Genomic DNA, 25,127 nt, shown 5'->3' with positions numbered 1-25,127 from the left:
ACTGCAAGAGCCTTGCTCTTGATTCTCTTGGTAGGTACATCTGTTTAATAAATAAGTATAATTTTTAGTTTATATTTTTTTTTTTTTATATATAAGTATAATACACAATCACATCACATGTGATTGTCACACTCCACAATTACATGTACAGGCAATTGCCAGCACACAGAGAGTCCATATATATACGCTTCTGCATGCTGCCAATTGCCTGTACATGTAATTGTGGAGTGCACTGCATAATAAATTGCTGGGTAAAAAAAAGTTTTCATGTAAATAGCTTTATATCAATCTAAACATAAAAGAAAATGCATTGCCTTTTACCACATTTAATTCAAACTTGCTATTATAGGACATGTTTTTAATGGGGGACAATTCAGAGATTTCAAAGCTTAAAGGAGCTGTATGTAAGAAATCTATTTCAATTAATCATAAAATGGCCCTGATGTGTCACTAGACATTAAGAAATCATGTTCATTTCAAATACTTATATCACTGACAACCGTAGTCCGGCCAGGATATTGTCAATTAAAAGTTGCAGTCCTCAACTGATGTTGATGTTGTCATGTGTTTTGGCCTGATGCTCCACCTATCTACCAATCACGAAGTCAGTAGTGTTTCAGCATCTGGGTTGCCAGCTCTGCTCTAGTTGCCACAGCTGCAGCTACAAACGTTCCTGCTGGATCCTGCAGCCTATCTGGCAACCTCGAGTCGAGGGGGGGATACACCGCTCTACAGTAATTTGAAAATGATTGCAGTACCAATTTTGGCTACAATCTTACATATATGGTTCCTTTAAGTTAGTTACCACAAACTCTATTTTTTCTGTCTTGCAATTAAGGATTTTAAAGTCTTTTCATGCCAATTGTTCTAGGCTTGTCCAGGGGAACTTACAAAGTCTTGGGCATGATGTTCTCTGTCTGCCTTGTGCATGGTGGGATGGGACCCCGTGTGCTGTCCAGACGGCTGTATGCACAACTGTCAGGGCTCCCTGCTCCCCCAGTGGACATAACAGAGGTTGATGACACAGAGCTGCATGATCAACTGGACAAGGTAAGTTACACCTCTGTCTTAGGGCTGGACGATATGGCCAAAATTTATATCACGAAATAATTCTTAATTTCGGTCGATACAATATAATTCCGATATCGATATGAACTATATAATAGCCTCAGAAAAACTGCCAAGAACGGCCACAACGGATGTCTGTACCTACAAACGTCTGAAAAATGAATTTGCCAAATCTATGAAATCTCTTCCTATAAAACTATATAGGATTTTAGAAATAAAAACAGTACAAATAAATTTGTTCAGCTTTTATTTGTATTTAGCCTTCATACAAACATAAAAATAAACATAAGACTCACTCACTTTAGTAATATTAATATCTTTAACATTAAACTATAACGTAGGCTGATTTTATTATTCTTAAAGGGTCATGAAACCCCAAAACACTTTTTTTTGAGATGTAAACAGATATGTATAGGCTGCACATCATTGAAAACACTAAAGGTACTCAATGTTATTCATGAGTGAAAAATAGTTATTTTTGCATTTTTCATAGCGATTTCTGTCTTCCTGTTTGAAAAGCTGAGTCGGAGCAACGTCACAAAATCTGACGTAAATGTGTACTTTCGGCCCAAGTATGGGCATGGTCGAACATGCTGACGTAGACAGTTTCGAGCGAATCTCGACATATATATTCATGACATAAAGCTCATTTAATCCAATCACTGCGCTGTAGTATGCATGAGGAAGCATCACTTCTCTCGGAAGTGGATTGTTTTGCTGTAATCTACCAGCACAAATGGAAAATATGTTCGCGTGAGATCGCATTACAGCGGAGAATTCAAATAACACAAGTGCTGCTCATTCACCTCTGCCTGCTCTAGCTGCGTTCAAACACGCGAGCCGTAGGCTGTTTCCCTCAGCACAGCACGTGTGTTTGTATTTTGCTCGCGATGCGGTCAGAACTGGAGTTTGAATACGAACACATGAAAAATACGATTGTTTTTATGATATACAGGCAGAGCGCGCATATGCTCGGTTTCAGCGCGGATCTCCGCGATGAGTTTAATAACACTAAACACGGATACTTTATTCTGTATGAGCTGTGTGTCACGTGGCTAAAGTTTTTATTTCACACATTCTCCTGCACCAAACATTAACCAGCACGGTGTAGATGCACACATACTTTCATCAAGTTGTGGAAGCTTGTTCCGTCGCATTTGCATCAGGTGTACTCATTTTGTAAAACTTGCCGCGTTTGATCTTAGCGTACAACTGTTGTACACCACAGAGACACGCAGCCAGTGCTCGTCATCACGCAAATAGCCAATCGCGTTCTGCTCTTTCTTACGGCTGCGCCTCAAGTCAGTGATGCTGTAATGTATATATCGAAATACCGGAAATATGTTTAAAAATCATATCACCGTTATCGAAAAAAATTATATCGTGATATATATTGATATTGAATTATTGTCCAGCCCTACTCTGTCTTTGGTCTTGTTGATGCAGAATGTTTATGTAAAAGAGTATTATTTTTTATTGCCATTAACAGTTCACATTGACATAAACAAAAAGACTATAATCTTAAGAGAACCTCTTATTTTACCAACTTTCACTTTTAGATCCAAAGGGCAGAGACCGTAGAAGAGGCCCGCACAGCCATGGTGGAGGCATCAAACAGCCTCCACATGCTTGGTGCATTGGGTAGGGTTTCGACTCTACAAGAGAGGGATGACCTGGTCCAGGCAGCTCTAACTTATTATGTGGAGGGACGGATGGAGATGCCCCTTAAACAGTAAGATGAACTGCTTGATCACTAATGCATTATGAATACAGGTCCTTCTCAAAAAATTAGCATATTGTGATTAAGTTCATTATTTTCCATAATGTAATGATAAAAATTAAACTTTCATATATTTTAGATTCATTGCACACCAACTGAAATATTTCAGGTCTTTTATTGTTTTAATACTGATGATTTTGGCATGCAGCTCATGAAATGCTAATTTTTTGAGATAGGAATTTTGGGTTATCATGAAAAGGTTCTCTAAATGAGCTATTAACCTAATCATCTGAATCAACTAATTAACTCTAAACACCTGCAAAAGATTCCTGAGGCTTTTAAAAACTCCCAGCCTGGTTCATTACTCAAAACCGCAATCATGGGTAAGACTGCCGACCAGAAGGCCATCATTGACACCCTCAAGCGAGAGGGTAAGACAGAGAAAGAAATTTCTGAACGAATAGGCTGTTCCCAGAGTGCTGTATCAAGGCACCTCAGTGGGAAGTCTGTGGGAAGGAAAAAGTGTGGCAAAAAACACTGCACAACAAGAAGAGGTGACCGGACCCTGAGGAAGATTGTGGAGAAGGACCGATTCCAGACCTTGGGGGACCTGCGGAAGCAGTGGACTGAGTCTGGAGTAGAAACATCCAGAGCCACCGTGCACAGGCGTGTGCAGGAAATGGGCTACAGGTGCCGCATTCCCCAGGTCAAGCCACTTTTGAACCAGAAACAGCGGCAGAAGCGCCTGACCTGGGCTACAGAGACGCAGCACTGGACTGTTGCTCAGTGGTCCAAAGTACTTCGGAAATCAAGGTGCCAGAGTCTGGAGGAAGACTGGGGAGAAGGAAATGCCAAAATGCCTGAAGTCCAGTGTCAAGTACCCACAGTCAGTGATGGTCTGGGGTGCCATGTCAGCTGCTGGTGTTGGTCCACTGTGTTTTATCAAGGGCAGGGTCAATGCAGCTAGCTATCAGGAGATTTTGGAGCACTTCATCTCCATAAAGCTTTTCAGCAGATGGAAGCATGAAGATTTAGTTTTTCAGCACGACCTGGCACCTGATCACAGTGCCAAAACCACTGGTAAATGGTTTACTGACCATGGTATTACTGTGCTCAATTGGCCTGCCAACTCTCCTGACCTGAACCCCAAAGAGAATCTGTGGGATATTGTGAAGAGAAAGTTGAGAGACGCAAGACCCAACACTCAGGATGAGCTTAAGGCTGCTATCGAAGCATCCTGGGCCTCCATAACACCTCAGCAGTGCCACAGGCTGATTGCCTCCATGCCACGCCGCATTGAAGCAGTCATTTCTGCAAAAGCATTCCCGACCAAGTATTGAGTGTATAACTGAACATAATTATTTGAAGGTTGACTTTTTTTGTATTAAAAACACTTTTCTTTTATTGGTCGGATGAAATATGCTAATTTTTTGAGGTTTTCATGAGCTGCATGCCAAAATCATCAGTATTAAAACAATAAAAGACCTGAAATATTTCAGTTGGTGTGCAATGAATCTAAAATATATGAAAGTTTAATTTTTATCATTACATTATGGAAAATAATGAACTTAATCACAATATGCTAATTTTTTTGAGAAGGACCTGTATATGTATTGACAGATGAAAATTAAGGTAAAAATAATAAACGCTCATAATTTGTTACTTGTATGTAAATTTGTCTTGCATGCCAAATATTGACATAACTCTACTGTTGTTTTTACAATTACTTTTTACATATGATATATATAACCCTACATGTTTGCATCTGAGAACATATGTACTTCTTATTGAAAGATTGAAAGAAGGACTGGAGACGTTAGGGGTCCTAAATGCCTTAGAGGAGCACTCATCTATTCTGGAGGAGCTGTTTTGTGGTGGAGCACCCACCTTGTCTGCTGCCACCTTACTGGACCTCTTCAAAATTGAGTACTCTCAAAGAGGAAGCAGTAGGAGGGCTTTGGAGGAGGTCGCAATTGGCTACTGGCGGGACTGGATAATTCAAGTTGAAGGTGAGTTCATATAATTATAAATTTGCTATATTATCTTATTGAATATATTTGCAAGTTATTCTATAGGAATGTGACTAAGCGTAAATATGAATAACGCATTCTACAGAGCAAATTATATAAAATATAATTTTTATATAATATTATATTATATATTATATAATTTTTATATTCAGAGAACAGGAAAGACATTGAAATACTTTTTTTTTTTTTTTTTTCCTCTTCGGTCATGTAGGCGCTCTGTAGAATGCTTAATTGTCTTTTCTGAACATGGTATTTGAGCTTTAGGCATATCCCTACTATGAAGTCAGTGAACTTGTATTGAGGATTGCTCTAACACCTAATTGTAAGTATCTATTGATACAAATCCAACTGTAACGGGAAACCGGACTCGGAGACAGAGAGATTTTTGGGTCATTCATTGCAGAAAGTGAAGATGACAGCAAGCAGGCATGCAATGCAGTTATGGAGAAGTTTGTAGATTCTACAAGCATGTATGATAACTTGGTATTTGTCAATGGATTGTATTAGATGACATATGTTTAATTGTCTATATGGTCAAATGTGTAAATGTGTCAAATGTCAGGTTACAACTGTAGGTGTTAATGATTAAAATGTTTTTTTTTTTTTTTTTTTTTTTTAAATTGTTTCTTTGGTTTGTATGTTACAGATGGAGATGCAGCAGTGGAGGTAGAAGGTGGAGGGAAAATTGACATCACCCTGGAAGATGTGCTTGTGTTTGCTTCTGGGGCATCTGCCATACCTGCATTTGGATTTGGAGAGAATCCTACAATTAAATTTCTTCATGAGGAACTGAATGGCAACCGGCGGATGTTCCCAGAAGCAAACACATGTGCAATCACCTTGAAGTTGCCCATTGGGCATAAATATGAAGATTTTTGTAATTTTATGACAACTGGAATCATTCAGTCACCAGTGTTTGGGGTAGCCTAAAACTGGTGTTAACTCCTGCATGGCTGTTCGCTCCCCAGCTGGCCTGTTGTTGTTGTGTGTGTTTGTTTGTTTTTTTTTAGTTTTTTTTTTACGTTGTTTATATTGTGTATTGTTTGCTTGTGTTAAAATATAAGCATATAAATATAACTTTGTATGCTCTAAACCTTGACTGTCTTTTATTCTTTATACCTTATTTATTTTAGTATAACATGATTAAAAATAATTCATTACATTTATACAGAAGGGTGGGAATCACCTCCACCACCAATGTGCAGGTCATTGATTTTTATTTTTATTTTTTAATGACCACAGAGAGTCAGGACCTTGGTTTAACGTCTCATCCGAAGGACGGTGCTCTTTGACAGTATATTGTCCCCGTCACTACACTGGGGCGTTAGGACCCACAGACCACAGGGTGAGCACCCCCTGCTGGCCTCATTAACACCTCTTCCAGCAGTGACCTGGTTTTCCCAGGAGTCTCCCATCCAGTTACTAACCAGGCACAGCCCTGCTTAGCTTCAGTGGGCAACCAGTCTTGGGATACAGGGTGATATGGCTGCTTTTGGATATTGGATAATATTGGTTAATCATATATAAGTAATATAAACATGACTGTTATGCCATAACATTTAGTCAGTTTTATAAAATATAACTGCAGTGTTGACTGTTAATTTGACTTTTAATTTGATGTCAATCTGTGCTTACAAGAATTCTAGTGATGACAATACAGATTGTGCAAATAAATGGAGCAATATGGAATGAAAAACATGTACTTCATTAACTGCGAAATTAAGTGAATGCTTTTTACTGTAATCCTTATTTATGTAACAGACTTTATTTCACAGGATTTAAAGATTTAGTGTAGCATTTGTGATTACTCTGCTCTTAAGCACACACAATAAAGGTATTGGTATCTCATGTATAAGTGGGACAATGCATGCAGGCAATACCATGGAATAAAGCAGTCATACTCTGACCATTTAAGTCTATTATTATTTTATTAAAAGATGCTACAAATGACATTACAAACTCTTTGTTTTGACATAAAAATAAATTAAAGAAAATCATTCACATTTCACTCATTTATCTTGTGTTAGTGGAATAACTTTTCCAAAGATGCAGAACCCCCATACAATACAAATCTATAAACATTTAAAGCACTTAAAATATCTTACAAAAGCAAATGTATACTATATCGAACATTGCTCCTTTCAGAAATGGTTAATGCATTGAGCCCTTAATGTACAGGAATAAATGACCCAAGACTTACTGAAACTTCCTACAAGTATATCAAGGAGTGGACATGGCTAATGAGCAGATGAGTGTCCCTCTGCTGCCACCTACTGATGTTAGTGGTCATTTCATGTCATTTTTGTTTTAAGTGTTTGTTTTTCCTGTAGGTGAAAACAAGATACATCCGTTTAAGCCTTTTACTTTATTTATCAGGGCTGTCAATTGTTCTTCCTGAGTTGGGTGATATATTTGTATGCTCTTAACATAGTAGCAAAAAATGTGCAGTATGACTGCATGGGCTACATTTAATAGAGTGCTCAGCTTTATAAAAACTTTAGTGTAGCTCTATTAAATGGTACGTTTATGTTAAACAATTTTAATTATAAGAATAGCAGTAACCGGCCATCAGAAGTATGCTAATTAATTTTAGTTTAAAATCCAATAAGCTTTAAAGTGGTTTCTGAATGGTTAATTAATAATAAATGCAGTATCTATAAATGAACTTGAGGCATGCAGACCGGCTGCTGAAGGGCTTTAACAAATCTTAAACAAACAAATAATGATATGACACACTTTTTCTGAATTTTACTAGCCCATTTTATTCGTCTCCCATAAGATCGTATATACATGAGAATATACTTTTATCTATCATTGGGATACCAAATGTATAACAGACATTCAGCATTATAGAAATAAATAAATCAAATGTAGTCCTGAGTAAACTGCCAAAATAAGATTATGATAATGTCTATAACAGTAAATGTATGAGAAAATAAGGAAAATTAGGCGGGCAGACGTGCAGACGGGCAGACGTACAGACGGGCAGACGTTCACACGTTCACACGTAATCCACACGTTAACTTCTAACGTGACGCCGCCGTCACGTCTGTAAAGATCAACAGCTACACGTTATTGACGTGTCTACGTGACGTGATGTTTGCGTGTACGTCTCCATATAAAACAAATGGAGACGTACACGCACGTATACACGTGTGTTATCCGTCGTGCTTGTCAGTCTCGTCGCCGAATGGAACATTTGGAGCGCCATAACTGAATAGTACAGCAAGCACAGCAGGTGTGATGCGTCACGCGTGCGAGACTGCGAGTGCGAGTGGACGAGACGCTGCGCATGACACGTGACGTGCTTTATCAAGGGCCCGACCCGGCCCGGCCCGAGGACGGTGGCGGGAAATATCGGCCCGGCCCGGCCCGCGGGTCGGGTCGGGCCGAGTCCGGGCTCGGGCTCGGGCTCGGGCAGAGAATCTAAGCTCTAGGCTACAATTCACTCAGGCTCACCAAAATTGGAATATAGAAGATTGGTAAAAACCTAGTCTGATGAGTTTCGATTTCTGCTGCAACATTCAGAATTTTGCATAAACAACATGAAAGCGTGGATCCATCGTGCCTTGTATCAATGCTTCAGGCTGCTGCGGGTGGTATAATGATGTGGAGGATATTTTCTTGGCTCACTTTGGTCCCGTTAGTACCTGAGCATCGTTTAAAAGTCACAGCCTTCCCGAGTATTGTTGCTGACCATGTCCATCCCTTTATGACCATCTTCTGATGGCTACTTATAGGATAACGCGCCATGTCAGAAAGCTAAAATCATCTCAAACTGGTTTCTTGAACATGACAATGAGTTCACTATACTCAAATGTCCTCCACAGTCACCAGATCTAAGTCCAATAGAGCACCTTTGGGATGTGGCTGAACAGGAGATTTGCATCATGGATGTGCAGTTGACAAATCTGAAGCAAATGCGTGATGCTATTATGCCAATATAATTCAACACAAAATGAGCACATTTTCAACACAAAATGCAAAACGCCCAAGAACTACATCTCAGACTCTACAGGCCTCAGTTAACATGTCAAATGGTAAAGTTCATGACAGACCACAAGACTTCTGGAACAATGGCCTTTGGACAGACAAGACAAGAGTGGAGATGTTTAGCCATAATGCACAGTGCCAAGTTAGGTGAAACCCAAACACAGCATATCAGAACAAACACCTCATACCATCTGTTCATTACGCTGGAGGAGGGTTGATGATTTTTGGCCTGTTGTACAGCCACAGGACCTGGCCACCTTGCAGTCATTGAGTTGACCATGAACTTCTTAAGGTATTTTATATGCTCTGTTGGTGGTTTGTGGAGTAGCATCATCACTCCCCTCCCCCCCATTGCCCCCACAACTCGCACCCTGTATATGTGTGTATATATATATATATATATATGTTTTAACATAGCTCTCTTCTTCTTCTCTATTAGAATTCCAGCAGTGTAGACACTGCTAAGTGTATTACTGCCCTCCACAGGTCAAAGTTTGAACTAATTGTTATATACTTGCACTAGCATATTGTATATGACAATTTAGTTTAAACTTTGACCTGTGGAGGGCAGTAATACACTTAGCAGTGTCTACACTGCTGGAATTCAAATAGAGAAGAAGGAGAGCTAGTTCAAGATGAGCATTTATGGTTAAAAAGTATTAATTTTTTTATTTTTTTTTAGAAAATGAGTGATGGTTTCTCTAGATAAGACCCTTATTTCTCGTCTGGGATCGCTGTAAACTGTAATTTTGACCTTCAACCGTTTGGGCTCCATTGAAGTCCACTATATGGAGAAAAATCCTGGAATGTTTTCATCAAAAACCTTAATTTCTTTTCGACTGAAGAAAGAAAGACATGAACATCTTGGATGACATGGGGGTGAGTAAATTATCAGGACATTTTAATTTGAAAGTGAACTAATCCTTTAATGTGTAGAAATAGCACCATCTAATGGACATTTTTTTTAATATAATTACTCTGAAAACAACCTACTGATATTTGGTGTCCCAGACAGACAGACATCTGCTGACCATCCATTTAATCTCAACACACTGAGTATGATGGAGTGACTGGTTCTCTCTTAAAGTAAAGTGATTCGTGAAAGATATTCAATCACTTCAGCAGTTGTGTATCTCGACAAGAGCCGTTCTGCAGCCTCATACTCCCGCACCCCTCGTGTCAATGACCATAAATGAACACCTGTCTGTCTTCTACTTTGAAATATATACAGTATATGCAGCAGTAATACTCACTCTTGACCACACACGCACACGCACAGACGCACACGCACACACACATTGTTGCAGGGCTCGGAGGGTCGTGTGGTAAACGTCATAAGCCTGTGGCAGCTCTGGAGTGAGCGGAAACCCCTCCCGAATCCCAACTCAACTCCTCCAACCCCAGTCAAAGAAAAGAGGAATACCGAGGAATCAGGAAACAAGGACAAATACCACAATACACCATTACAGTAAGCCAATGAACTATTCTATCACATACGCAATTTTGTTCTCACGCAAATGGTGTTTGGTGTGCCGCGAGTCTCGGTTACGCGCGTTTGTATTCAATTGTTTTGCTGTTTTTTCCAAAGGAAAAGGCCAGGCAGCATTAGCAGGGCAGCGCTAGCAGCGGCTAACGTCCCACCAGCACAGGAAAGCAAATGAACATGTTCAGTAAGCCTATAAAATATGTTCTGCAGTTTGTCAACTGTCGGTAAATGTTATTTGTGGCGGTTATGGATGTGTGAGTTTGTGTTATATCTGAAAGCAAAGAAAGAGACGTCCGTCACTCTTTTTAAACTTTTGACAACAGCGGTAAGATCAGGGTCTGTGCAGTTAACCAGATAAACTGCGGTTTATTAACCTTTGCCAGCTCAACCAATCGCATATTATTAGTATGTAATGTTATTCTGTCGGATTGTGTCAAATGTGCATTGAGGAGGAATGTTGAGAAGGGCTTTCAGTGTGTTTGTGCATAAGGAAATTGCTCCATTCCATTGAACAGTGATGGGGAAAAATCCTTTGAATTTCCTCTTTTACATAATGATCATAAAGTCTTTGAATTACCCTTACTAAACATTACTGTAGTGGCACCATTGTAAAATTATGGCATCGGATGATGATAATGGTGTGTAGTAGAGCTGAATGCTAGTCATGAACATTTGACAACTAAGTTAAATGTTGAATAACTTTTGTATTTGGTATTGTGTGTGTGTATATATTATTTATATATATATATATAAATAACTAAATACAAAAATTATTCAGTGTCTTCTGGTTGTCAAACTTTCATGTCCATAATTCATAATTCAAAACCCAACAAACTTATTCTTGTGAAATGTTTTCTTTGAAAGTGTGCTTGTGCTGGCTTCATTTAAGAATAAATTGCGTTTGGTTTGATATTTGTTATAATGCAATACATAACATGCAGCATAATATGCAATTCATGCAGTTATGTGTGACACAAGCTAAGTGTACAAATATATTTTGTGGCCACTACATGCTTAGAATAAAAATGAACTTGTTTTAATGGACTAAATCACTCACTGTCATTATATTTCCCAGTCTGTTTCAGTTTATTTCTGCCATTGACAACTGGTAGTGTATGCTAATGTTTGTGAACAGTGTTTTGGATTTTGAGCAACGTGCTCTTCATTTCCTGTGGGAGGACTGTCATTGATGGCAGTAATTATTAAAACGTGGTATGAAACATCCAGAATGCATTTAACCTGGATTACAATGGAAGATCACACACTGTTTATATGGCTTTGATCGCCATTATTTAACAAAGTGATGACGGTCACCAGAAGACTTTGTTTACATGTTGTGTTTGGTGTCACGTTCTTCAGACGCTCATATAAAGGACTCATAAAGGACATTCCTCCGCTAGTGTACTCAGAAGTGCTATTCAAGCAGCTGTGCCCCCACAGAGCTGTTCTGTTGCACACAGCAAATCCTTGTTGAGCTAAACTCCCACTGATGTGCATTAACCAGCCTAATTGTGTTATGGGTGAGAGAGGATTATACTGCACAGTGGTTATTTTACAGCTCTATGATGTGTTTTCACAGATGGGTCTGGCTTTTGCTTTTGAGCTGTCATTGAAATTATTAGGGACAGAGCACTGATGGTGCGAGGACCCTCTCGGAATTGCGCTGTTTTTGGTATTGATTTTATTACTGGTTTCACACTTGGTTCGATTGCTTGGCTGAACCCCCTCCCTCTGCCTCTGCAGGTCTCGTGTCACATTGTAAAACATTCCACATTGTGAATAGGAGGAAGTATGCACATTTTTGATGTTCAACCAATATATATTTTTTGATTACGATATATTACAGAGCAGGGATATAAAGCTGTTATATATAATATAATATCACATTATTTATGTTTATTTTTATTATTTTTTTTGAAGATAGTAAATAGCACATTGTAATGAAATGTATATTTATTTTAAATAATATTTGCTAAATTAGAAATAATTTGTAAATGAGTCCATATTATTCCACCTCGCTTTTAAAGTATTAGTTCACCCAAAAATGAAATTTCTCACCCTCATGTCATTCAAACCTGTATGTAAGACCTTCATTCATCAACACAAATTAAGATATTTTTGATGAAATCTGTGAGCCGGCTCATTATAGGCACACGCATGGTCACGTGAACAGCATCGGATAATACTGAGTCAGCATTCTGACGTAGAACCCGGAAGCGCTGCACTGTGTTTACTACGTGAACAGTGTAGACGAATGACAGGGACGAGAACAAAGAATAAAGTCGTTATCTTTGTTTTTTGCGCACAAAATGTATTCTTATCTTTTCATAACATTAAGTTTGAACCGGGTGTGTCTCATACGTCCTGAAAAGTGAAGCCGCGGGCTCTTTGATCGCCCCCTGGTGGCTGGATGCAGTACAAGTCATAAACCCGCCCTCTCAATGCAAACTAATGGCACTTGTCAAAATAACAAAAAAATAATTACAAGTACAATAAAATTTTCCGAAAGATGGTTTTGGTCATTTAAGGTAGTTGTTATCAGGCTGATATATATTCAATAGTTCCTTTTTGTGATCAGTTTGATAAATAATTCATTTCCACAAAGCGGTAGGCTATATTTATATGTGTATTAGCGAAATAATTGTTATGTAGTAAATGATAATATAATCTAGGGTGTTTAAACAAGATAATCTTGTCAAAAGTTTCATTCAGTGGCCGTGCTTAAGCCTCCTGATCATCCGTCAGTTGCTATGCAATATGAACGAACTTTTTCTTCTAGACTAATGGTGAGCAAATACAACAGATAGAGAATTAAATTCAGCGCTTTTATTTTCAACATGCACTCATTCACGTCTGTTTTATTTAATTCATGTAAAGTTACGTCTTTATTGGGGCAGGACATGACGAATTACACTACGTGAATTGTTTAGAAACAAGTTGCATAAATTAACTATATCAGGAATTTATGTCTCAGATCTCATTTGTGCATGTCTATTATGTTAAATAAAGTTGATTAATTAAAGCAAACAAAGTAGAACATATACTTTACCTGTGCACTGAGTTGTTGTTGACTGACCTCCTCAGACGGAAGAAGTCTCAAAACGGCCACAAGATGACGCCGTAAATCCGCGAATCCGATATTACAAAACCGATACCCGATTATGGAAAAATGCTTAAATATCAGGAAAAATATCGGTAAACCGATACATCGGTCGATCACTAATTAATTTGTGTATTTATATATACATATTAATTGCACACATTACTCACACATATTATACAAACTCAAACTGTTATTTTGTATGCAATTAATCGTTTGACAGCCCTAATTTGTTCCACATTTTACTTTCACTTTTGAATTGGCAGCAATTGGGGGCGGCAATTGCTTGAATGGTGGGTTCATTATTAATTTTAATGAAAAACACAACAACAATACAGTGCAATGACAAACTAGCTTATTTTAAACTTTTATTATCAAATGAACAAGACAGCTTTATTAACAAAACAAATAAGCATGGCATACACCATGCTATAGGTCTAATACTATATAAAATAACAAATAAGTTACACAAAGTTTAAATAAACTGAATCAGCAAACACTGTAGAACCAAATAAATAAGAAACAAATATAAACTTGCTTATATTAAACATAGAACATGTATTAAAAAAAACAAATAAGAAAGCTTGGTTTGGAGGCGCAGCATACACCATGCTGTAATAAAAAATAACAAATAAATTACACAAAGATTAAATAAAAAAAGTAAAAATCAGCAACAATGTGAAACCAAATAAATTCTTCTTGTCAGTCAGCTTGCCTCACTCTCATCACATGATATATGAAATATGACTCCTGCTGCTGATCTGTGCTGCAACTCTCATTCAGCTCACGCTGAATTGAGCAGGCGCCCTCAGTTTTTAATTGTAGAGTCTGTTCTCTAACTGAACTAAAATATTTTTTATTATTATATAAAATCAAAACGAAGGTAGAGGTTGAACACCATGTAACAATGGTAAAACAGAATTGCACTCATTACTTCAATGAGTGCAAGACATTTCTTACATTGTCAGAGCACGATCAGACCTCACTAAGCGAATGCTGAATGCGGTTGGACATAGTAGTGTTTTAGAGGTAAAAAATTATATAAATACTTTTCGGTTTCTCGCACAAACCGATCGTTTCGTGTCTTAGGACATCAATGTGTCGTCACGAGCCGCAGGGTTTAATTTGGACTTGTCTGTGCATGTTTTATCTACTCTTATAGTAGAAGTTCCCATCCACTCGCATTATTTGACTGACAGACAGCAACGGTTGGAGTTAAAAATCATAATTTGTGTTCTACTGAAGAAACAAAGTCACCTACATCTTGGATGCGCTGGGGGTAAGCAGATAAACATCAAATTTTCATTTTTGGGTGAACTATCCCTATTAACAGAAAAGTTATTGAAAGGGTAGGTTTATCAGAGAAAATTGTATCGTACTATGTCTAATATTTAAACAGGATTATGGTAAAAATTGAACACTATGGCAAAAGCTTTCTTAACTATGCATGACAGCGTTTTGCTTCGGGAAGAACTGACAGAATGGCGGTTTCTTTCATTTTTTTTTTTCCTCTGTGTGGCCTAAACACTGCGTTCAGATTTTCTGTCTTGGTGTTCTCCATATTTACAATTCTTAGCAGCCATTAGCCACTGCCTACAATGCACTGGTTCCTTTACTGTAGGGCTGCATAATTAATCGCAATTAAATCACACAGGATTTGGAAAAGGCTGTGGATTATTGTATGCGCAGCTTGTCAGTGCTGTACGGCTCTGTGATCAGTAGTAAATGCTGCTCCATCTGAAAGCCAGAGGGCGCTCTTGCGCAGAAACTCCAAATATGCCCTGCAGTAGAAGTAGATAACACACTTCATTCCAGGAAATCCCTATGGGTATCAAACTAAGGCAGTAGCTGAATAAACAGAAGATTGAAACTAACTTTGATTGATTTAAACATGACTTATAAACACACGACTGCCTTATTCTGTGTAAGAAGCCACATCATCTCACAGAAGGATGCTCAACTGTCGTTATGAAGTGAGTTGTTATTAAATGTTGTCTTTTGTTGTACGAGATGTTAAAGTCTCAAAAAAAAAAGGAAAATTATGTCATTAATTACTCACCCTCATGTCATGTTGTTCCACACCTGTAAGACCTTCGTTCATCTTCAGAACAGAAATTAAGATATTTTTTGATAAAATCCAATGGCTCAGTGAGGCCTGCATCGCCAGCAATAACACTCCCTTTTTCAATGCCCAGAAAACTACTAAAAACATATTTAAAACAGTTGATGTGACTACAGTGGTACAACCTTATTATTATAAAGTGACTAGAATACTTTTTGTGTGCCAAAAATAACAAAATAGCAACTTTATTCAACAATATCTAGTGATGGGCGATACACAAAAAACTATTCTCTTCGCTTTATAATATTAAAGTTGAACCACTGTAGTCACATGAACAGTTTTAAATATGTTTGTAGTAGCTTTATGGGCATTGAAAAAGGGATATATATATATATATATATATATATATATATATATATATATATATATATATATATATATATATATATATATATATATATATTTTTTTTAATGCTCCTCTCTATATTTCTTTTTTTCTTTTCTTTTTTTACACTATCTATCGAGTTGATGGCCTTTGAATGGCTTTCCTGAGGTAAATGTAACATTTTGTGACATTTGTTTGCAAGCTGTTTTATTGAAGTTTTTCAGCGGTTAAAACTCTTAAGTGATTACAGATGGATTAATTTCAGTAAGTTGTACTGTATCTTTCAACATACTTTTTGATGTTCGTTCATGTTTATTTTGTGATGTAATAGCAGAAAAGAGGAAGAGATAATGGGTTCAGTCAGTGTCGCTTGACCTGAGGTGTTAAAGCGGTCTGTCATGCCACATTAAAAAGCGCCAAAGCCACAAGTATTGTTTGAGTCCCGTAGTAAAATTGACAGAATTTAAAAACTAAGACTTGATCTGTCTTATCTCTGTCGGCACGTTGGCTATGTCCTCTTTGCTCTGCGATGTAGCTTTCACTGTGTGTGGAAATGGACGTGTGATGTGAAAATGAAGTGAGAGTTGGTGGTCCTGCATGACAGTATTTTTTTGGGTTCACATTTTATGGGTTTGACTTATCTCGAAGCGCCGTATCTTCTTCTATTGAATTGGATCCAGGAGGGCTGCATTACAGTATTGTGCAACAGTGCCCCACTGGTCAAACCGCTTTATTGCAGGCCTTCAAATAGGTCATATATGAGATCAAAAGAATATTCAGTACCATTTTTTTATTGTCGACATAGTCGATAATGTCAACTAATCGTTTCAGCCTTAAAATGCCTCATGTCTGGAAAGATGTTTGATGCGTGGCGTGTTGCTTTTTCAAATGCACATTATAAGTGACTCAAACTCGCAGTGCTTTCAGATGGATTAGCATTTGGAGCCATACTTCATTGACAAGCTGCGCTTAAAAAAATATTTGCAGCCTTTGCGATTTCATGATCACACTAAGCCAAATTGTTTAAGAGCAATTTCAATGTTATTTTTCTAATTGTGCAATTAATCGCGTAGCCCTATTTCAATGAAAACTGAAAGTAACTCACTCCTGCTAAATATTTACTTTTTTGAATTCTTGCACTCGGGAACAATATACGTTGACACCATTATGACTAAAAGTTTGCTAAGAAGTATTTCCTACTAAAGCATGGCAGTATTTGACTCTGGTCAAGCATATCCACAGCAGACAGGTGGAAGGGTCCTTGGATGGCAACATGCCCAGTGCATTATGGGTGTTGAAGTTTTCCTACCTATTTGGTAGACGTTAGCGTAGGTACTTCAGGAAGGGAAAAAATGGATGCTGCGTTAATTGTGTTAAACATTTTTAACATGTTGTTAAACAGAAAATATTAATTGCAGAAATTAACATTATTTTTGAACATGAACTTGCTACATGATATATCTGTCACAAGTTGATTTACACATTTAGACAGTGTTTGTCAGAATAGTAATTTTTACAGGAAACCACATTTCACAGGAAGCCACTTTCAATTCATCAGCTTATTCAGTAACATCTATTTATCTGTCTGCTTTGGTCTCTTCTTGTGGCTAAAAACTGACACAACTTACCCACCTCTTGTTGTCTGTAAGTTGACTATTTAAACAAACCGGATGTTTGCTGTGAACTTTGGTAGTTTAACAGAATAAAAATATCCCATGTAAGTTAGAACTTTAACTTGCTCCTTTTTATAATGGCAATAATGTCATTTTAAAAGTGGGCAATTCCACGCAAAGGTCATCTTTACCATGAAAAAAAAAAGTTTTAACCAAAAGAACAAAACCCTTTTTAAATTGTCCATTTAGGTCTGTAATATACTGTATTAATGTGCTCTAACAGAAATTTTAAGAAAATTGCCTTGTTTATCCACAATATATGTGGTAAGCAACAATGCTTAAATTAAATTTTCAACCAACCATATTTCATGCTTTCAAAAAAGGGATCAAAGACCCCATTTTTTTAAACTTTATTTTAGCAGTAAGCATTGTGTAGAAAGATGGATACATGCCTGAGAAATAAATACACTCATTTAGTCATAACAGCACTGCCTGATGAATTTATAAGAGCTAGCATAAAGAGGTCAGGACGCTTCAGTGCTCTGTCACGTCCGTAACGTTTTAAAGATTAAGTTTATGTCATATAACAATTATAAATGCAAATAACTTGAAACTTTATATGCAAAGCTAAATTATGTTTATGCTTATTAGGATCAACAATTAATTTCACTACGTTGCTCTGAACAACCATAATAAGCGTTACGGACGTGACCGTTACGGACGCTTCATATTAAATCCTATGAGTTTGCTTCTTTATATTGCTATCATCTGTTTCAGGCTTACCATATCAGAACATATCCAATAATCGCAATACTCTTTGTGCTTTGTTAGTTTTAATATGAAAAAGGTTTAACTTTCAAATTCAGTCGATTTTATAACAAAATTTAAACAATAGATGTCGCTCTTTAAAAGCCTACGGCGCGTGACAGATTAGCTACTGCAGTGCCTGTAAGCGGCGGATCAGGTGCACATGAACTGATCTTCTCTTCCTCTTGCCAGAGAACGAAATATGAACATCAAAAGGTAGGCCTATATGAAACAGTACAACTTATAGAAGAGCATTGTGTCTCATAGGACACTTCCCTCGGGAATTGGGATGTCGCGTTACCGGTTGGTTAAAAATGAATAGCCTAGCCTATATTGATCACAATCTGCGCGATCAAGCTGACAAAATGAAAATAATAAGATTGCAATAATTTTGACTTGAAATAAAGTTTGATCATTTTGACTCAAGACTCCGCTTTAAACTCTGAAAACTAGACGAAAAAAAACGTGTGGTCATTCATACACAAAACATAAAACTGACATGATTGCGATTGGCAATAGTGTCAATCGGTTCACCTGACTGTGGGGAAAACATGCGATTTTAAACTGCTTTATGATAAACATTAATATTTGTCAATGTATTTTAGCAAGCAGTTCTGTTAGAAGGAAAATCATGGTCTCTAAATTGATTCTTGAACAACGCACATGCTTGTCAACATGAGAAATAGGTCTAATCCATAACCTTTTGCACTACAGAGTATAACGTTACATTTGTATAAAGTTTAGTAAAAAGTTGATAAATTGTGGAGTCTTACCATACTGGTATCCCAGATTTCAGTATTTGGTGGTTTAAATGCTTGCTTGAGGTCTCTGTGAAAGTTTTAAAGCAGTTTTAAACCAGTCTTCTGTGCCGCTTTCAGACCGGTCACATCCGTAACGGAAAACTGTCACATCCGTAACGTTGTTTTTTCCTCATTAATGCGAACATGAAAAATTAAATAAAATTATTATTTTATGCTCTGTGGAGAGCCAACCCTTCTTCATTCAGTGGGCAGTATTACTTTTGGTTTGCGCAATGTAATTCACAGAATTCTTAAAAAATATGTTGTCACCCAAATCTTAGTGACTTTTTTTGTCACGTCCGTAACGCTGTATATTTCCCCTCATCTAAAATATAAAACAGTTGAATAGACTGACATTTTTCTAATGTCTGGACTCCTTTAGTAAGGGATTATGAATATATAAATAGACGGTTCAATATGTTACTATTAAATGCATTCTTTGAGCGTTTATATTTCAAGTTTTGACTCCAAATGTCACGTCCATAACGCTGGAATTGCCCAAGTATATCCTCAAAACACTACCTTTTACCCTCACAAACAAAGATATCTTATTATAAAGAGTACGCCTCATTTAATAATTTAAAAAAAAAATGATTTCCGTAAGTCTTTTAATACAACACAACCTTTAACCCACACAAACAAAGATATCTTATGATAAAGAATACGCCTCATTTAATATATATATATTTTTATTTGATTTCTGTAAGTCTTTCAATACAACACAGTTGTCTTAATCACTTTTAGTGGCAAACATCCTCAAAAATAAGCTGCCTTCCTGTAAGCTTCTTAATGAATCAGTGGTTCTATAAGCTAAATGTGACCCAGTGTTATTCCCTTTTGGTGGAAAAAGGGGAGCAGAAGGCATGTACTCTTAGATAAAGAGGTTATTAAGAGCTTTGCGAAGAATTAAAATGCATTACTAATCTGAGTAATTAAATAACCTTCTGCTTTAGTCCCGACTGTAAATCAGTCCAACACAGTCACCATTTTTATATTAGAAGCATTTTGATTTAATTGTAGCAGACAGTACAGTACTGTATATTAGTACTGTTATATCTTAGTGTCATTTTGATTGTAGTATGTTGTCACATTTTAGCTTCAAGGCACAAATACCTGAAGTTGTTCTCATACTTTTTTTTTTAGTTTCTTCGAACGGAACTGGAGGTGTAAAAATGTGGCATTCTTTTACTGTCTGTCCGTACATTTGGTTCAACAGTCATTGACTTACAGTAGATCTAGCTGTTTTCTTGACAGGCTTGAGGTTATAACTCATGTGGGTTTTAGAAGGCCGTCATACAGGAAGTCTGTGTTCGCTTGATTTGCACTTGATAAACTACATTCTTTTTCAATTAACCTGTATTAGGAAACCTAGAATGAATGTTCACAGGTTTAAGCCATATTCCTCGGTTTCCCTTGCACGCACTGGTTGGGTTAGGTTATTGAGTGAAATGTAGACATGCTGATAACAAGGTAAGAATGTTTTGCAATGCTTTTGTTATGTGGTTATTTAGGATTGGTCAGGGCTTTGAGGTGTACACAGATCATGTTTTTGGTGTGACATGTCAGTCGTCCAAGTCTTCTGCAGATTTTATCCCCCCAGACAAACCTGTTTCCTCACTGGAGAACCGCTTATTGTATGGTAAAAAGTTGTCCAGTGTTTCCCATACATTGACTAGACTGTGGCGTCCTGCCACATTCTAATTTGTCCCGCCACAGTCTCAAAATGAAACGGAAATTAGGCTTGTCGCGGTATTTAAATAACCGTCTGATTATTGTGCTCTTTTATAGCAAAAGTGGGAGTCATAGAACAAAATAAGTACGCGCACCAAAACTAGCACCAATTAAGTTTTCGTGCACTATATTCAAAATTATCTGAAGCCATTCCATAGCTTCGTGTGAGGGAGTATGCATCGTTAAGTTCATGGTCAGAAACTCGTCTTCCCTCAGCTACGGCTGTCAATCAGCACTCAAAGAGCGCGTCGTCAGCACGGTAAAACTCTCCAATATGATGTTATTCCCATTATAATACTTGCTATGTAGGTAAAGGGCTGTGGATTTGCATAAAATGATCTTGCAGGAGTTTATTACCGTTTATGAACGATGTTATTATACTGGCTACAGGATGTCTGTTAGATCGCACAACACAAGGACTATGAATTGGCGTCACACGCACAATAACTGGAATTTAAAAGTGAGAAAGAACAAATGATTAATAAATAATAAGCAAATATACACAGGAATTATCTTTGTGCCGTGAACTTTTCAATGCGCAGCACAACTGCGAGTTGTAACTTCATATTGCTTCAAGCACATCATTCTGCACCCGGGATGCGCATTAGCGTTTTTTTTTTGCTGCTGTTTTGAAGCGTTTCATATCATGGTTTTGCACACTGAAAGATTATTAATAACCTATTTTGTTCTCTCGTATCTATCATATCTTGTCGCCCCATTAAAAAGCTGCACAATACATTTAAAATATCGTCTTTTAATCTTACATTAATATAAATGCATATAATTCTTTACATATAAATCTTAATATAAATCGTTTTTTTTTCATTTCATAATACAAATAGTAATTTAAATTTTTTATTAACATTTGGATTTATAAAATTACTGAGCAAAGTTTTTTTTTTTTTTTAAGAATTAGGCTAGCAAACTTTTTGCTGCTGAATTATATAGGCTACTCACCTAGTTTACTATTTATTTATTTATTGGTCAGCTTATGATTATATATTTCTATTGTTATTTTTTCTCTATAATGGAGTGGTGTGTACCAGTGCACCAGATTTATCCATTTAAATTTAAAATGTACTAATTTTTCCTAATTTTTCCTTTTTCTACTGGGAGGCAATGGAAGTACTGACTGTGGACTATTAGGTAACATATAAATTTCTTAAAAAACAAACACACAAATCACTGGTCTATGTTCAACTGAAACAACCTCTTATATCATCTTGTGTTTACTTTGTTGCTTCTATAGAGAGTAAAGCAACCTGTTAAAGGTGCCCTAGAACTTTTTTTTAAAAGATGTAATATAAGTCTAAGGTGTCCCATGAATGTGTCTGTGAAGTTTCAGCTCAAAATACCCCATAGATTTTTTTAATTCATTTTTCTAACTGCCTATTTTGGGGCATAATTAGAAATGAGCCGATTCAGGGTGTGTGGCCCTTTAAATCTCGTGCTCCATGCCCCAAGAGCTCGCGCTTGCCTTAAACAACATAAAAAAAGTTCAAACAGCTAATATAACCCTCAAAATGGATCTTTACAAAGTGTTCGTCATGCAGCATGTGTAATTGTGTAAGTACAGTGATTATTTTGATGTTTACATTGATTCTGAATGAGTTTGAGGCTGTGTTCCGTGGCTAACAGCTAATGCTACACTGTTGGAGAGATTTATAAAGAATGAAGTTGTGTTTATGCATTATACAGACTGCAAGTGTTTAAAAATTAAAATAGCTACGGCTCTTGTCTCTGTGAATACAGTAAGAAACGATGGTAACTTTAACCACATTTAACAGTACATTAGCAACATGCTAACGAAACATTTAGAAACTAAAAAATATCATGTTATCATGAATCATGTCAGTTATTATTGCTCCATCTGCCATTTTTTGCTATTGTCCTTGTTTGCTTACCTAGTCTGTTGATTCAGCTGTGCACATCCAGACGTCCTGCCCTTGTCTAATGCCTTTCATAATGTTGGGAACATGGGCTGGCATATGCAAATATTGGGGCGTACACCCCGACTGTTACGTAACAGTCGGTGTTATGTTGAGATTCACCTGTTCTTCGGAGGTCTTTTAAACAAGGAGGAAACAATGGAGTTTGAGACTCACTGTATGTCATTTCCATGTACTGAACTCTTGTTATTTAACTATGCCGAGGTAAATTCAATTTTTGAATCTAGGGCACCTTTAAGCAAATGAAAGTCTTTAAGTGTGAGTTTGCCAATTTTAACCTGCTTTGTATTGTTACTGTGTAGTATATGTAAATTAAACAATGTTTAATTCCCATTTATTTGTTAGTTGTTTTTTTTTTTTACTGTCTGTGGACGCAGATACAAAAATTTAGAAGGACTATCTGTAGATTTCACAAAAGCTCTGGAGCTGTCAAAAGTCTACTAGATGACGCAAAACGTGTTTTGTGGAAACTACAGATGGTATTTCTGCATTTTTGTATCCCCGCCCACAGACAGTCAGATTGACAGAGGATTGTTAAAAAAAAAATGTTATTTTAAGAGTAGGTTTATCACTGAAAATTGTATTGTATTTTCTTTGTCTACTCTTTAAACAGCATTTTGGTAAAAATACTATGGCAACAGCTTTGCTTTGGGGGGTTGGGCAGAAGGTGCTCCCCATTCCTCCTCTTCCTAATTAACTTTCAGTTTTTTTTCCTCATCTGTTTGGTTTAAAAAAACACTGTGTTATCCATAGTTATCCAGTTCGAAATAGCGATTACAAATGCGTTTGTACAGATTTTCCATCACTGTGTTCTCTCCATATTTACGCTTTTTTGCAACCTTTAGCCACTGCCTACATCCTTCGCTGGAAACTGAAAGTAACTCACTCCTGACTAAACATTTACTCTTTAAATTCGTGTACCTAGGAACATTACAAGTCGACACCATTGTGACTAAAAGTTTGCTAAGGAGCATTTCCTACTCAAGCAAGTGCATTATGGGTGTTGAAATTTTTCTACCTGTTTGGCAAAAGGAAAACAACAGCCTTTTTTCTGTTTTCTGAATTTTTTTTTTTTTGCCTTTCTACTGAATAGGCAGACAAGTTGTATTGAAGCATATTTTGTCAGTGGTGAATTACCCATTTAAAGGTTCTTTTTTTTTCTTTCTTTTTTTCTCGAATATTAGATTTCATGCAGTGTGTAATATAGCTGTTTGTGAATGTAAAAGTTCTGCAAAAGTTTTAGAGATCAAGGTTCATGATAAATAAAGTTATTATCTCCCAAAGAACCGTTTCTGAACTGCCAGAATGAGTTATTAGTAATTCCGGTCTCACTTCTGTAACATTTATATGTAACAATGTGACAAATTTGCAACAAATGTAACAAAGTATATTATGAGATTTATTTATTTATTAATTTTTTTTACCTTTGATGCATATAAACCTGTTGGAGACCTTCAAAACTAATTATATAAATAAAACAGTTGTTTCACCCCACAATTGGAAAAAAAAAAAAAATATATATATATATATATATATATATATATATATATATATATATATATATATATATATATATATATATATATATATATATATATATATATATATATATATATATATATATATATATATATATATATATATATATATATATATAATTATTATTATTATTTCTTTTTAATTGTGGGGTGAAACAACTGTCCTGATATCATAATGTAAGAAAATAATGCTATTACTTTTTGCTTGATGGTTATAAGCAACATTATGTCTTAGAGTATTTACATTTAAACTTTAATTAAAATGGTATAAAAGTTTTTCAAAACCATATGAAACAAACATAAATACAAAGAGTACAACATTGGCACATGTGTTCATTCCCTTCAACTAACCAGTCATTACTTCTACCTCTCTCAGCAGCACCAGTAACAATGCAGACCTGAGCGGCACTCCCCGTTAAGTGAGAGAGAGACCGCGTGCCTTGCGAGTAATATGGGGTTTGGCCGGGACCTGCGCAACTCCCACGAGGGTCTGATGAAGCTGCAGGACTGGGAGCTGAAGCTACTGGAGACGGTGAAGCGCTTCATGACATTACGGGTGAAGAGCGACAAGGAATATGCATCTCTCCTGCTCAACATCAGCCAGCAAGTGGACAAGCATGACAACTCCTCACAGATCCACTATGTCAGCAGTGTCTCCAAGGTAATGGCCCTCTGGTCCTCTCTGCTGCATTGTGGGTGGACAAGTGGAGCTGATGCTTATGATTTTAAATGCTCAGTACCTGCAACATTCTCTCTCTGTCTTTCGTCTTGTCATCTCAATCTCTTTATCTCTTTGTTTGTTTCTCACACTCACTCACCAACACACATACTTTTCTTATTCTATC

At 36.8% G+C, this 25,127-nt stretch overlaps 1 protein-coding gene across 2 annotated transcripts in view; it reads left to right on the top strand.

Annotated features, from left to right (window-relative positions):
• Nucleotides 1-10,195: 10,195 nt before the first annotated feature.
• The window catches only part of fer (fer (fps/fes related) tyrosine kinase), a 54,139-nt gene continuing 39,207 nt past the window's right edge, over nt 10,196-25,127 (top strand). Inside the window, exons 1-2 of one of the 2 annotated variants that reach the window (XM_067407788.1) lie at nt 10,196-10,279; nt 24,659-24,943. In XM_067407788.1, the coding sequence (XP_067263889.1) occupies nt 24,734-24,943 (210 nt within the window). In that variant the 5' untranslated portion in view covers nt 10,196-10,279; nt 24,659-24,733. The remainder of the gene's footprint in view (nt 10,280-24,658; nt 24,944-25,127) is intronic. The other variant, XM_067407790.1, reaches the window with a different exon arrangement.

Source organism: Chanodichthys erythropterus, chromosome 13 (assembly GCF_024489055.1).
Source record: "Chanodichthys erythropterus isolate Z2021 chromosome 13, ASM2448905v1, whole genome shotgun sequence".
In the NCBI taxonomy this organism is placed as follows: Eukaryota; Metazoa; Chordata; class Actinopteri; order Cypriniformes; family Xenocyprididae; genus Chanodichthys; species Chanodichthys erythropterus.
This window is presented reverse-complemented; position numbering and strand designations above follow the sequence as displayed.